The sequence below is a fragment of the Polyodon spathula genome, chromosome 8 (assembly GCF_017654505.1).
Source record: "Polyodon spathula isolate WHYD16114869_AA chromosome 8, ASM1765450v1, whole genome shotgun sequence".
Taxonomy (NCBI): Eukaryota; Metazoa; Chordata; class Actinopteri; order Acipenseriformes; family Polyodontidae; genus Polyodon; species Polyodon spathula.
In genome coordinates, this window is record NC_054541.1 from 6,681,503 (window position 1) to 6,694,740 (window position 13,238).

General features: G+C 37.6%; 1 protein-coding gene across 11 annotated transcripts in view; it reads right to left on the reverse strand.

The window, feature by feature from the left end:
- LOC121319257 (ral GTPase-activating protein subunit beta-like) overlaps positions 1–12,999 on the reverse strand; it is a 30,734-nt gene extending 17,735 nt beyond the window's left edge. For 5 of the 11 annotated variants that reach the window (XM_041256492.1, XM_041256491.1, XM_041256488.1 and 2 more), the window contains exons 1-11: positions 12,813–12,999; positions 8,662–8,870; positions 7,574–7,776; positions 6,103–6,266; positions 5,452–5,638; positions 4,454–4,585; positions 3,777–3,955; positions 3,319–3,366; positions 1,664–1,711; positions 1,088–1,135; positions 257–408 (exon numbers count right to left, since the gene is read on the reverse strand). In XM_041256492.1, coding sequence (XP_041112426.1) covers positions 257–408; positions 1,088–1,135; positions 1,664–1,711; positions 3,319–3,366; positions 3,777–3,955; positions 4,454–4,585; positions 5,452–5,638; positions 6,103–6,266; positions 7,574–7,776; positions 8,662–8,870; positions 12,813–12,837 — 1,395 coding nt within the window. In that variant the 5' untranslated portion in view covers positions 12,838–12,999. Of the gene's footprint in view, positions 1–256; positions 409–1,087; positions 1,136–1,663; positions 1,712–3,318; positions 3,367–3,776; positions 3,956–4,453; positions 4,586–5,451; positions 5,639–6,102; positions 6,267–7,573; positions 7,777–8,661; positions 8,875–12,812 lie in introns of all 11 variants that reach the window. The other 6 variants (XM_041256498.1, XM_041256497.1, XM_041256496.1 and 3 more) reach the window with 3 other exon arrangements.
- Positions 13,000–13,238: the final 239 nt, after the last annotated feature.

The following is a 13,238-nucleotide window of genomic DNA, read 5'->3' on the forward strand; positions in this document are numbered from 1 at the left end:
GTTGTAACAAAGAGTAATAATTCCCCTCCTGATAATTACGTGAGTTTATTAATTATTTGGCTGTGAGAAATCAGCCTCTACTAAACACACCGGTATAGGCTAAATAATTTAAATCAACAGACTGCCGAAAACATGATTGATAGTTTATAATGTTAATTTGTGTTTTGTTAAAAACAACGGTGGAAAGTTTAAAATAAACATCCATAATAAAACTATTGGATTTGCCTGTGCTGACAGACGTTGGCAGAGCACTTACTGTAGTGGTTTTCATGGTTGTCTTGTTTACAGTGACAGCCCGATGCCTCCTGCTGTGAGGTGGGGTGGTGTTGCTTGTAGTGGTTGCTTGAGGCATGCTCAGTCTGTTGACAGGAGTAGGTGGAGCACTGTCCGACCTAGGCCTCGAGATACCTAGCAAAACAAAGAAAGCAAGTTACTGGCAATAACACACCAACTAGAGTACGGACTGCCCAGCAACCAGAAGAATTTCACCTGGCTGGTTAGAAATTGAATCAGGTAGGAACATTTGCATGGCTGCTTCGTCACTGAAAACCACAATATAGCTGAAAAGTATTTGCACTTATCTGCTCGAGTGCTGTTAAAGTGCCAAAACAGAAATGAACACATTTAGATCTATGATGTTTTACTGTTAAGTTCATCAAGAGAGATAAATTACTGATCGGTGCTTCACGTAAGATGGTAAAGGGTTTATACTGAGGACCAAATGCTTCAAAGTGCTGTTTTTCAGATATATTGTCTAGCAGCTGCAAGTGATCAGGGTTAAATGATCCATGATTGAATTAGCACACATCCAGATTGCACAGTGCACCCCTACACTGGCAGGAAAAAGGTAAAAAGGTGTAGCATTGTTCTAATATTTCTTACATGTTCATTTTTTTTAAACACACATTTATGACATTAGCAGTAAAGGCAAGGTTTGTGGAATTTGGTACACATTGCACAATGAAATACTGCAGCTTCTAGTTCTACTTGTTATTCACCACAACCAAGTTATAATCATTCTATTCGTTTTGCCCGGATTATTATAATTGCTCCCTTTAGATTGGTATGAAGCCATAGCTTTGTATACCAGAGGATGGTCGTCTTTCACGTATATAGTTCTTAGAGACGATAAAGCCTGTGGAAGAAATACAAGTTCAGACTCCTGCAAAGAAACGGCACTTCCTAAAGGAAAAAAGTCAAATAAAGAAAAATACTGTACTTGGGATTAATCTAAAAGTTACTAAAACAAAAGCTGAGACTACATGTGTTGTAAATTTTACTCCTGTTCAATAATAAAGCTGCTGAACGAATGCAACATTTCAGTTGAGATCCCTGAAGATTAAAGAGTCTAATTGATCACTTGAAAAGACTTCATTTTGCTTTCCCTCCTCCCAGTTATTTTTTGGAACTAAAAGTTGCTAAAGCAACATTTTCCTGAACATACCAAACAAAAAACTGGGAACCAACAAATAAGATTAATCATCTAAAAATAGATTTGAATTCATTATACCCGGAGAGTACTCATTTGCTCAGTCATGTTTTGGCAATTGGTCTGCATAGCTATGTTTTATATTTTATCAGTACACTGTGGTAATAGGTGAACATGATAACATGCATGTTAAAGTGTTACTGAACACAGGGAGTGTTTACAATAAACGCATACCATAAGATGGAAGTCTTTCACGTATATAATTCTTAGACACTGCAAAGCCTGAAGAAAATAAAATGGATTTGACAAAAGGGAAAAATCACATTTGTTTTCATTTCATTACAAAACAGTGAACCAACTGGCAAAGGAAGACTTCCACTTTGAGATGTTGACATTATCATCATCATTTAGCAGACACTTTTATCTAAAGCGACTTACAGACTAGAGGGTGAACCACGCATCAGAAACGACTGCTGCTGCAGAGTCACTTACAATAGCAGCTCAGTTTTATGTCTCATCTGAAGGACGGAGCACAAGGAGGTTAAGTGACCCCCAAGTGGCTGAGCTGGGATTGAACCGGGAACTTCCTGGTAACAAGACCCTTTCTTTAACCAGTGGACCACCAAGTCTCCTATATAAACTTATTTTGCTTTTACAAATTAAAGCAGAAGAGCCCAGCTGACTGGGGAATAGGTTAATTACACATTCTGAAGGAAAATACCTGCTTACAGTCCCGTGAACTAATCAGTGACCTGTTTGTTCACCAGTCCATAACCTCCAGAAGGGGTCCCTACACCCCCAATACAAGTGCAAGGGCAGACACCTGCAGCCCCAATTTTTCAGTCCCACCTTTGAGGTTTCATGGTTTCCAACAATAATTTAGTGGAATGATAATTTAGCAGTGCTCCAAAACAGAATAAGTAGCTTCAAATAACTTTCATTTCTCCTTCTTAAAATTCCCATTGTATGGTGTAAGGTATGGTGGTTCTGGGTTATGTTAATTCCATGAAAGATTTACAGTAAATACAATCACAAAACACAAGATGACTAAAATAGAATTCCAGACTCACGATCAGTAAACATGTCCTTCGAGTGATCAGGGTTAAAACGATTACCAATTCTATGCATACAGGGATTGGACAAAGAATTAGAAACATCTATGAAATTGAGCACACACTTTCAAGTACATGTTCCACGCCTTCATAAATGCTATGAGAATGTCAACTGGCATGTGCTCTGTATATAAAACATGCATTTCCCTGTTACTAGTCAGTTTCAGTCAAGACAGCAGACAGGTGCTCAGTTGGCAGGTGACTGATGTTTCACGAAGTAAAATTTTAAAAGTTATGACTATGGGCCATTCTTGAGAACAGATTGCAAACTCCCACCCTCAATTCAAGGAACTAGATCGTAAACCAAAGAGGCCACAGACATAAAATGTTTTTACAGCAATCCCCTAGAGCAGTGAATCACTGTTGTCTGCTCAACACCTTCCTGACAATGGCAGCTGTTTCTAATTGGTTTTGAGGAACCCCTGTATAACAAAGAAGATACAGTATTCTGTTTAGCTTGCTATGAACACTAAGAATCACAAGCGGGAATAGTCTTCTATAGTCAATAGATACGTAGATAGACAGATAAAGAGATTGATATTGCATTAGTTAGAGCTATCATATTTGTATAGTTTTATTATGAAAATCATTAGGAAATGCAAAGTTTGGGGAAATGTCGAATGACTTATGATCTTATTCCCAAACAAAATACTGCAGCTTCGAGTTCTGCTCTAACCACAACCAAATAGCTGGAATCATTGTGTTCAGTTATAAGCCCTTCTGCCCAAATTATTAAGATCGCTCCCTTTTGATTGCTGGAGTCGCAGCTTTTTATACCACAAGTTGGGAGTCTTTCATGAATATAGATCTTAGAGACTGCAACACCTGTGAGGGGAAGAGAGAACATACTGGAGAAAAACAATATACAAAAATGGGGACTCAGAAAAGCAGCTAACAATTCCAGTTGGGATCTTGGTTATTTTGTTTTACATTATAGAAAAATTTGTCAAACTGCTGTTCAGTTTAATGATTTAAAATAACAATGGATCTTAATACCACCACTCTAAACTGTATAAACCAGATTTTCTGCTGGGCCTATAAATCAACCCCGAGGTAAAACACTAACAGGACTAATACAGAATGAACGTGTTGTGGTACTGATCCTACTAAAAAGAGGCTACACTGAAGTAGTTTCAGTGATGTTTTGTATTATTTATTTCTTAGCAGAAATAAATAAATAATATTGTCCCCCTTTATACAAGTCCTGCTAGAACATCCAGACCTTTTGTTTTTACCTAGGAATGCATCGACCAGACAGCTGATCCCTCGCATGGCACGGAAGAATATCTGAGGCAGCTGTTTGAGGCAGGGATGCTGAATAACTTCCTGGGGTACACCAGTGACATTCAGGAGCTGCTCTTGGAACTTCGGGGTGGAGCTGATTATTGCTGGGTTACTCAGATCCACAGGATTACTGGAACAGAGCAAGATGGGAAAGAGGGGGGGGGGTTCAAGTCCACATATTGTCTATCGATCGCAAGAAAATTATTTAGTGATTACACCGTGTAACAATTATTTATTTATTTTTGGTTCCTGGGTAGTAAGTGTTATTTCCTAATTGCTTATGCCTCAAAAGTATAGAAAATGGCTATTATTCCCCACAAACTTTGCTTCTGTGACCAGGACAGTGATATTTCAAAATATCACTATTTCCAGTGGGAAAATGGTCAAATGTGCGTCTTTTCGTTCACATAAAGTCAGAAAAAAACATATGAATCCAAATTAACATGTATTTATACTAAAGTAATACAAAAATGACTACAAAAGATTTAGAAGTGAGTAGATTTGAGATTTACGATTATACTGTATTTACAGTATAATCGTAAATCTCGAAAAACTACTCACTTCATAATTTTTTGTAGTCAGTTTTTGTATTACTTTAGTATATTTGAACTTTTTACTGTTTTCATACCTCAGCATGTGCAAAAAGCGAAACCAAGTCTGGGCAATGCAATCATTGTCCATTTCAGCAGGAATTAAGTTTGCATCTTCATCCGGGACTTTAAATGGAGGAAATGACGGGCCGTATGTAAAGCGCAGCAATCTTGAAACAAGAAAAAAAAAGCACATTTTAATTAACAATATTTCAATCTATATTTTCAATAATCCAAGAAATGGAACAATAACTAATCTAACATTTTATAAACCTTCAATATGTACACAAAAAAAAGCTGTTCATCATGAGTGCCCTTCAACAACCACATAAAATAAAGGAGGCTGGTTTTATTTCCATTAGAACTGGGCTGAAATTTAGATTTGACAAGGTAGGGTATTCACATTCTAAATGTGCGAAGTAGGATACCTTGAATTCTCTTTGGAGCCTGCTTTTAATTTCTATTAATAAACTTGATTTTAGCAGCCAAGTATTGATTTAAGCAGCTGTGCTATATAACTAGGGCTCTACTTAAATCGCTGTAAATGTACATATTTTTCAAGGGTTGGGTCGTACCTGTAGTGCTGATTTCACCTGACTACAACCGACAGGAATACTTTGTCTGTGCTAACTTTCAAGTTTCTTTTAAAGCTGTTGTTTGTTTTACGTTCTGTTTAGCAGCCACTGCAGTAGCCTTTCGTTTAATGTGTGATTCTGAAGCTAAATAGCGATCGATCATATTTTCTCCAAAGTCACAAGATGTCCAAAAAAATCTACCTCCATCTGCATATAAAGTTTATTTGGGCCATTTGTTGACACCATCCTTTGCCAAAATATACTTTGCCTTCTTTGTTGTCCATTTTTGGTATTTTACCTCCAATGCTGAAAACTATTTAGCAACCTAATCAAAATAACAGTGCAACACTGACTTTGTCCCACCCCTATATATAACAAAGTTTCCTTGAGTTTTTATGCTTGACCACAACATGGATGACTAGCTGTCTAATATAAAAAGGTCCTATTTTCTAAATGCTAACCTGGAAGTCAGTGCACAGGTGACCCTGCTCCATTGTTCCACCACAGGAGGATGGTGTCTCCAGTTGGCTAACATCTCCCTGGCTGTCTTCCAATAGGGAGGTGTGGGAAAGCACCGGGTGCATGCCAAAAACCACACTTCAAACAGGACACTTATCAGCTTCTCTGCCAAATGCTCAGCAATTCCACCTAAAGTTACAAAACAGAGAACCAAGAAACATCAACACAATCTTCTTTGGTTATTTCACTAGCTAACTTAGACAACAAAATAAAAAGGAAATGTGGAAAGCATTGAATTAGTCAATGGTCCTTATACAGTAAAGAATAGTTCATCAACATGACAAAAGTGAAACTTTTGCGGTAAACTGAATAATTTATAATGGCTGTATGTATTAGCTACAGTAGTGAACAACTCTTTATCACAACCCTCTGCCTTCCTCTCTGCACCAGCTGTGTGAAATATTAATGAATGTATTAACATCCTTCAAAACACCTTACAGCACCTTGTGAAGTCTATGCTGCATTAAGGGCAAATGGTAGCCCAACCCGATATTAGGTACAGGTCCTATTAAAAGGAAATCAAACACACATAAAAGGTGTTTTTTTTTTTTGTTAATGTTAATGTTAACATAATAAGAAAAAGGCTGACTGACCAGGGGCAGTTGGAGCGGCTAGAAGTGTGTCATTGATCTGCAACAGGAACAGTAACAGAACCTCCCAGGTTTCCCTCATCATAGTAGCAGAATCCCGAGCCAGCTTCTGTACCGCTGTTAAAACCTGCTGACACAATCTGAACTGGTTGGGAGCATTGTCCTGCCTTCAAAACACACACAAAAGAAAAAGTTCCAATTAGTGTTATTTTTTTAAATATGTATTTAACATAGGATCCGCCCAATGTTAAATAACCCGCCGCGACCCGGCCCTTTAACTCTTTTTACTCAGGCACTGTAAGAGACAGCCCTACTCGATACACCATTGGAAAGAGCTTTAAAACAAGGTCCTATCTGTGTATTTCTGGTAGAGGACCATGTTAGGAGATAGCTGTGAATGGGAGTGTTTTGCAATGTTACTGCTGCACTGTAAGACAGACCTACCTCAGTGAAGTGAACAAACATTTTTAAATCAAATCTTTACAAAATAAGAGAAATGTCAACATCAAATGGCACAATGACCTATTTTCCGCTAAATATATATATTTGTTTTTCATGTTTGTGGATCAGATGCACAGGACAAGAGCTGTTAGTGTTATGTTGCCATGGTCGCCACTGTGCTGGCCAGTCAAGCCACAGTGAAAAGCCCCATCTTGCGCCACGTGATCAGGGTCCACCAAACAAATAATTTGCGCATTTATTTTTCTTTTGCACATTTTCAATTTATCAGGTTTTTTTGGCTGCTTTTGGTCCCTTTTGTACATATGGCCATAATTCCTTTATTATCCAATTTGTTAATTTTCCCCATGTTCCCTACATGTTGATGTTTCATTATGCACTGTCAGATTTGAGCTGGCCATGGTAAAAGAAATAAATAAATTGTATTTATTTATTTTTATATAGCACCTTTCAGAATGGACCATCATCAAAAAATGTTTTACAAGATACGAGACTAGGGTGTGTGAACTATGCACCAACTGCAGAGTCACTTACAACAACGTCTCACCCAAAAGACAGAGCATAAGGAGGTTAAGTGACTTGCTCAGGTTCACAGCGAATAAGTGGCTGAGCTAGGAGTTGAACCAGAGACCTCCTGGTTATAAGCCTGTTTCTTTAACTACTGGACCACACAGCCTCCTTAATGTTACTGCCACAAATCTATCAAACGGTAAAAAAAACAGGCAAAAAAAAACTCAGACCCTACTTAGAGGCCTAGAAAATGTATGTTTTTCTTTCTTGCTACAATTAAAGCATTAAACTTCAAAATAAGCTACAGTTACAATATGTGTGTTAATGTGTGAAATTGAAAAAAAAAATGCAATGGGAGAGAAAGGATTGTAATTAATTTTATTTGTGTCCAGGTTAACGTATGTTCAACACTATCAGCTTTTTTAGATAAAAGTAACACGAGCATGATTGTTTGAAGGGTAAACAATTATTTATACAAAGGGGTAAGTTATCACAGCTTTCTTACCTGGGCACAAAGAGATTGTGGAGGTGTTTGAGAATAGTCTGAACATAGAGGTTTGGTTCCTTGATGATTGGCTGAGGAATAGAGTCTCGAGGAGCCACCAGTGCCATAATCCAGTCAGTATACACATCCACACAATTCTTTACTGTATCTCCGTCTAGAGGTAGGGTCAGTCCGTAACACAGAACTTCCATTGTCCATTTCACCTGCACAGCACAAACACTGCAGTTTCACTTAACTTCTAACAATAAGTACAGCCAGGTAAAGTTGATCTGAACTACTCTAAAACTACAAACAAGATCCATTATCAACAAAAAGCACAGTCAACCACTCTGATTAAGGTCATCAGCAGCTACTAATACAGTAGTACTAGGCTCAAATGTTTTTTTTGGACAACCACTAGATATGAGAATTCTTACTTGTATCAATAACAAATTAGTTTAGAAAGCATGAAAATCAGGAAAGCCGTGGTAGTGTAGATATTTACTTCTAAAAAAAAATTCTAAAAAAATATATAGTTTTTGCATATAAATCAAGAAATGTTGCACTTAAATAGACAAATTTTACCTAAAAAGTAACCAGTCTGTTCTTGCATCTTAAAAAAAATAATCAAATGTATGAAATTTGGCAGGTGGTGTTTTATCTTTTGTGGAATCTTGAACTTTAAAAAGCAACGGCAACATATTGTCCCCCAGAAAGTGCAACAAGCATACCAAATTCCATCAAAAACACAACCATTTGCCTGATCTTTAAATACATTACTTCATTCATTGTTTAGGCTGTGTATTCAGATTTTTAATTAAACACAGATACTGTGCAAACACTCCACAGAATCATCACAGGTCATAAAATGTTCAACCCTTAATCTGTTAAAGGGTAAAAAGTAAGTTTTGACAGGAATATGAAGAACAAAAAATAAAAATGCATTAAGCTCGCCTATTTAGAAGCTAGTTTTAATATTTGTTTGCTTTGATGTAGATACACATGTCTACTAACCATTCCAATTATGCAGCCACCAGACGTAAGATTTCAGTAATCTCTGTGTACAACCACACTGCTGTGTAATCAGGGTAGCTCAGAAGACCTCTTACCTCTTTGTCTGTTTTGAGGATGCTCTCAACCCCCATGGTGTTTAAGCCCAGTCCAAGAGGGCGCACCACTGCGTTCGCAACATCACGACCCACACTGTCAGGATAGCTGTGCAGAACACTCATGTGACCCTGATCATTCTGGATCACGAGGTGCAACGACCGCCACTCTGAATACATGGTGCGTCTGTCTGTACTACACAATCCAATTACTACCTGAAACAAAGCAGAGCTTGCGTATTAGAAACTGTGCAGCACAGGGAAGCAATAATGACATTGGGTATAATTAGTATTATCCACTCATATATAAGTCATGCTTTCATACTGTACAACGTTGCCCAGATAGACGTTGTACTCCATAACACGAAGTATAAAATGTTGTATTATGTCTGATTCTTGCTGTACATTAAGAGCACATGGCTTGCAATAACCATCAGAGTTAAACTGCTTTTGGCAAGAAGTAATGATTTTTTGTTTTGTTTTTTGTTTACTTCAACTCAACAACAGATTCATTTCTGCCTTTATTGATCTTTAAATTCTACAAAAGGCTTTACATCTCTTAGTCCACAAACCTGATTAGTTTGAGTTATGAACTGAATTCTACCATAGCTTCTCTGACAGTGGGGTTAAAAGGCTTACCAAGTAACGCTACTATCCGCCCTTTGCATGTTCCCACTTGGGAAAGAAAGCTTTCCAGAGCAATTGCGGATCCGACGGTGGGCTGTGCCAATTCACAACAAACAAAACGCATGTTGGCATCTAATTCTACTTGCAAGCCCCGTGGATTAGAAGGGGTTGGATGCGTCCTTAATGTTTTAGAATCAAACTTGTTTCATAGTAACAGCAGAACATAAGCTTAAATGACTGTATAAAATACCACAGTATCCAAAGTATTGCAACTGCCTCAATTTTTCATACCTCGAGTCCCACCAATGCTTTTAATTAATTATTTATCACCTTTTTGTTTTTATTGTTATGGTTTGTGACCTGCTATTGGTCGATAGCAAGATGATCTGATGGTCTGAAATGAAGTTTCACTCTCTCTGTTCTACACAGCAAAGACGATGGAGGACCATTTTAAAAAGCAGAACATGTGGAGCAAACATGCAATATAAAGAATATGGCACTGTTTGTAAAATGTCAGAGGATCATCATAGTTGAAGAACCCCCACAGAATGCACTTTACAGTACTTATACATAGACACTTGCACAATTTACTTCTTCATCTGTCACGAGGTTGAGATGCTTTAATGACCCCAGCACTTCAGCTATTGTAACCCTTGAGTTGCAACTTCAACTGTTCAGATGATTTGTTAGCCTTAGTTCTATCACATGTACAAAAGGAACATTAGAATATATTTTTATTTGACAAGTAGAGTATGCGAAAGGGCAATGTTTATGACTAACTGCACAGCTTCGACATGATCTCTATCAACAGAACTCTGTTAAAAACAGGCAGGTTTACTTTCCCGAATTCCAGCAGTTAATCGTGGTTTACTTTTTCAAATATGAATCCTCTCCTGTATCCAAAGCATACACCCTATTCTTCTATTTACCCTAGAATTCACTTTGTGCACGAAGATCACCTTTATTTTTCAGTTTAGGGAAAATAAGTTCACAAGTGCTTACTATCAACAAGCCAAGCAATTCAGTCAACATATTGAATGTCTTGGTTTTGAAACCATGCTCTGCTACTGACTTGTTGTATAGCCCAATATTGACCACTGCCCTAGCTACCTCTACAATTGTGTGGGTACAGTAGGACCGCACCAGAATTTTTTAATTTAATAAATTAGCCCTAAATAATGTGCCACCTCACTCAGAACCATGATGAAACGCCATAGATGTCTCCAAAACAAAAGGCCTCTTGTTGTAAGATATTATTGGTTGGTGCCAAGAAATCTCAATATTAAAGGGTTAATAATTTACTGATGAATGCATCAACAACCTTCAATTACATAGCAACAATTAAAGCTCTGGGGCTCTCATTCCAGTAGATTTGTGCTTGAAACAGGATCCCAATTAGTTTATGTGCAGTCACAAGCACTACATTATTATTGTTGTTGTTGTTGTTGTTTTTGTTGCCCTTATTGTTCTATTATTACTATTATAGTATGTGATAACATACAAATACCCTTTAAAAGGGAATTCATAACAAAAGACAATGTTATTTTTTGTCTCTTGAAAGATCTTTCAGTAAAACTACATTTTGAGCAGATTTGTAAGCCTTGTTTGCTCATTTCCAGACCTGAAGCTGTCTGCTAAAGCCTAAAGTTAAAATCAGCAAAATCATAACAATTGCTCATCAACCTTTGTTTTTTTGTTTTTTTTAAAAAAACAAGTTGCTAGTTTATATTGCAGTAAATTAATAGCCTCTGACAAAACCAGCACTTCATAATGCTTTAAACAAAGCGGTTCCAGTCAATTTGCAGAATACAAGGAAACGGGTCAGCCCTTACAATAACAGCCCTTTGTTTAATCTGAAAACTGTTTTAGTTTATTTCCTAAATTTGGAGAAGTTCAGTGTCTAGCTATACAATGGCAATGGAGTATTTTTAACAGGTTTCCATTGGTGATTCTTACATTTAAAACACAGCTGAAGTTACAGTATATTAACATATATATACATATATATATATATATATATATATATATATATATATATATATATATATATATATATATATATATATCTTGAAGCAGCAATCAGAACTAAGATATGCATTCACAGACAGCTTTCAGATAAACTCCTTGTAAACAAATTATGGAGTCGGGTCAATGCAGCTATTAATTAAACTTCAAGGTTTTAATGTAAGACTATTTTACACAATTAAATCGCCAATGTGTAATATGCTCATTAAAAAACGATTACCAGTCAGTCAGAGTCTCATCAGAAGTTGAGTACCTTGCCATCAGCAAAATATGAGACTGGCTTCAGACCCAAGATAGGAGTCTATTTTCAGACTAAGAAAAGACGCTTTAAAACACCGTACTTGTAAAATGCCATTAAGTGTACAATTCCAGCTTGTTAAAATGCATTCACACACACTTTGACAAACAGACTACCAACAATGGTTCCTAAAAAGCAGCCCGACTTCAACTTTGCATCTCTGTGTATATAAATTAACGTTATCCTTGAGCCACATCAACTAATAAGGTGTGGCATCTTGCGTTCTCTGTACCACTGCAGTTAGTAACATATATCACTTGCCGTCACCGTATGCCAGTGTATAAAGAATGCAGTACATCATGGTTTGCCTGCATGCTAACATAATGAATTTTAAAGTTACACTGTGACAGGAAGTAAACACACACATTTGTTTTTACAGATTCGCCACCATGTTGCAGTACAGGGAATGTTACAGTACAGGGAATGGTAAACACGGCACGTTCTTAAAAGCTTGTTGCAGAAAATGTGTTGTCATCGTTATGTTTTACTGTATATAAAGTGAATGCTAATTTGATTCGGATGAATTCGTGCCGCTGCCTAACGTGTTGCACAAACGTTATAAAGATCAGAAATCAGAAAGGAAAACATGTAGCCCCCATAGCACAATCCCGACGAGCCATGACGGGCGGAAGGGCTGGGCTTAGATTCTCCCGAGCACGATACAATAACCAGAAATTATGAAAAATTTCATGAGATTTCTGCTTATCGAGGTTTTAGAAAAAGACAATGTCCGTGTAAGCGTTGTAAAATATTCCCCAAGATATGTTTTGCACTTGTATACGCTGGGCAAAGTCAAGAAAAACAACCGTAATAAGGTTCATGCATAAAAAATACAAACCGCCACCTTATAAACTAAGCAATATAGAAAAAAATAAATAAATACTGTCACAATATTTGCACCTTACACTGAATGTCATATTAACACAGTCGAATAAAGACATCATTAATATCCTTATACAAAATATTACGTACAAACGCCCGGTTCCTACTGCTAATTGAGAAATGTAAAATCAGACGCTCCCCAGTTTATGGTTCACAGGAACCTATTTCCATAACCAATACGATTTTGAGTAAAAGGACCCAAATCAGGTACCTATCACCAGCCACTGGATAGACTCAAGTCCCCTGTCGCACTGCTCGTGCAGGCCACACTGCGGGATAAATGCATCCTGAAAGCCTGGTCCAAGAAGCAAGACTACGGTACCTGTCTGAACGAGGAAGGCTGACATATCAAAACACTGTGTCTCCGCTACAGCGCCAGCTTTACAGTCTCTGATCCTTCAGTATCACCATTGTAGCTAGTCCAGCGATTCAAATATCCCCTTCCGCCCCGTCTCCGTCCGGCGGAGTCCGGTAGAGATACTGCGGCCACCGGGAACCGCCGCAGATTACCGAGTTCAGCCGAGCGCAGCGCCTCCCTCAGTCTGCAGGATGGAACACGCTGCAATTACGTGAGTAACCGAGCGCGGCGCTGCTGCTGCCTGCGCTTCTTGTTGTTGTTCTTCTTCTTCTCTCTCACCCCATCCCAGCGATATATTTCAATTAAAATATAAATAATACATAATTATTGCATAATATCAGTTATGGCAAAACGAAACTGTATGCGTCACCTTTGCTAATATAATATAAT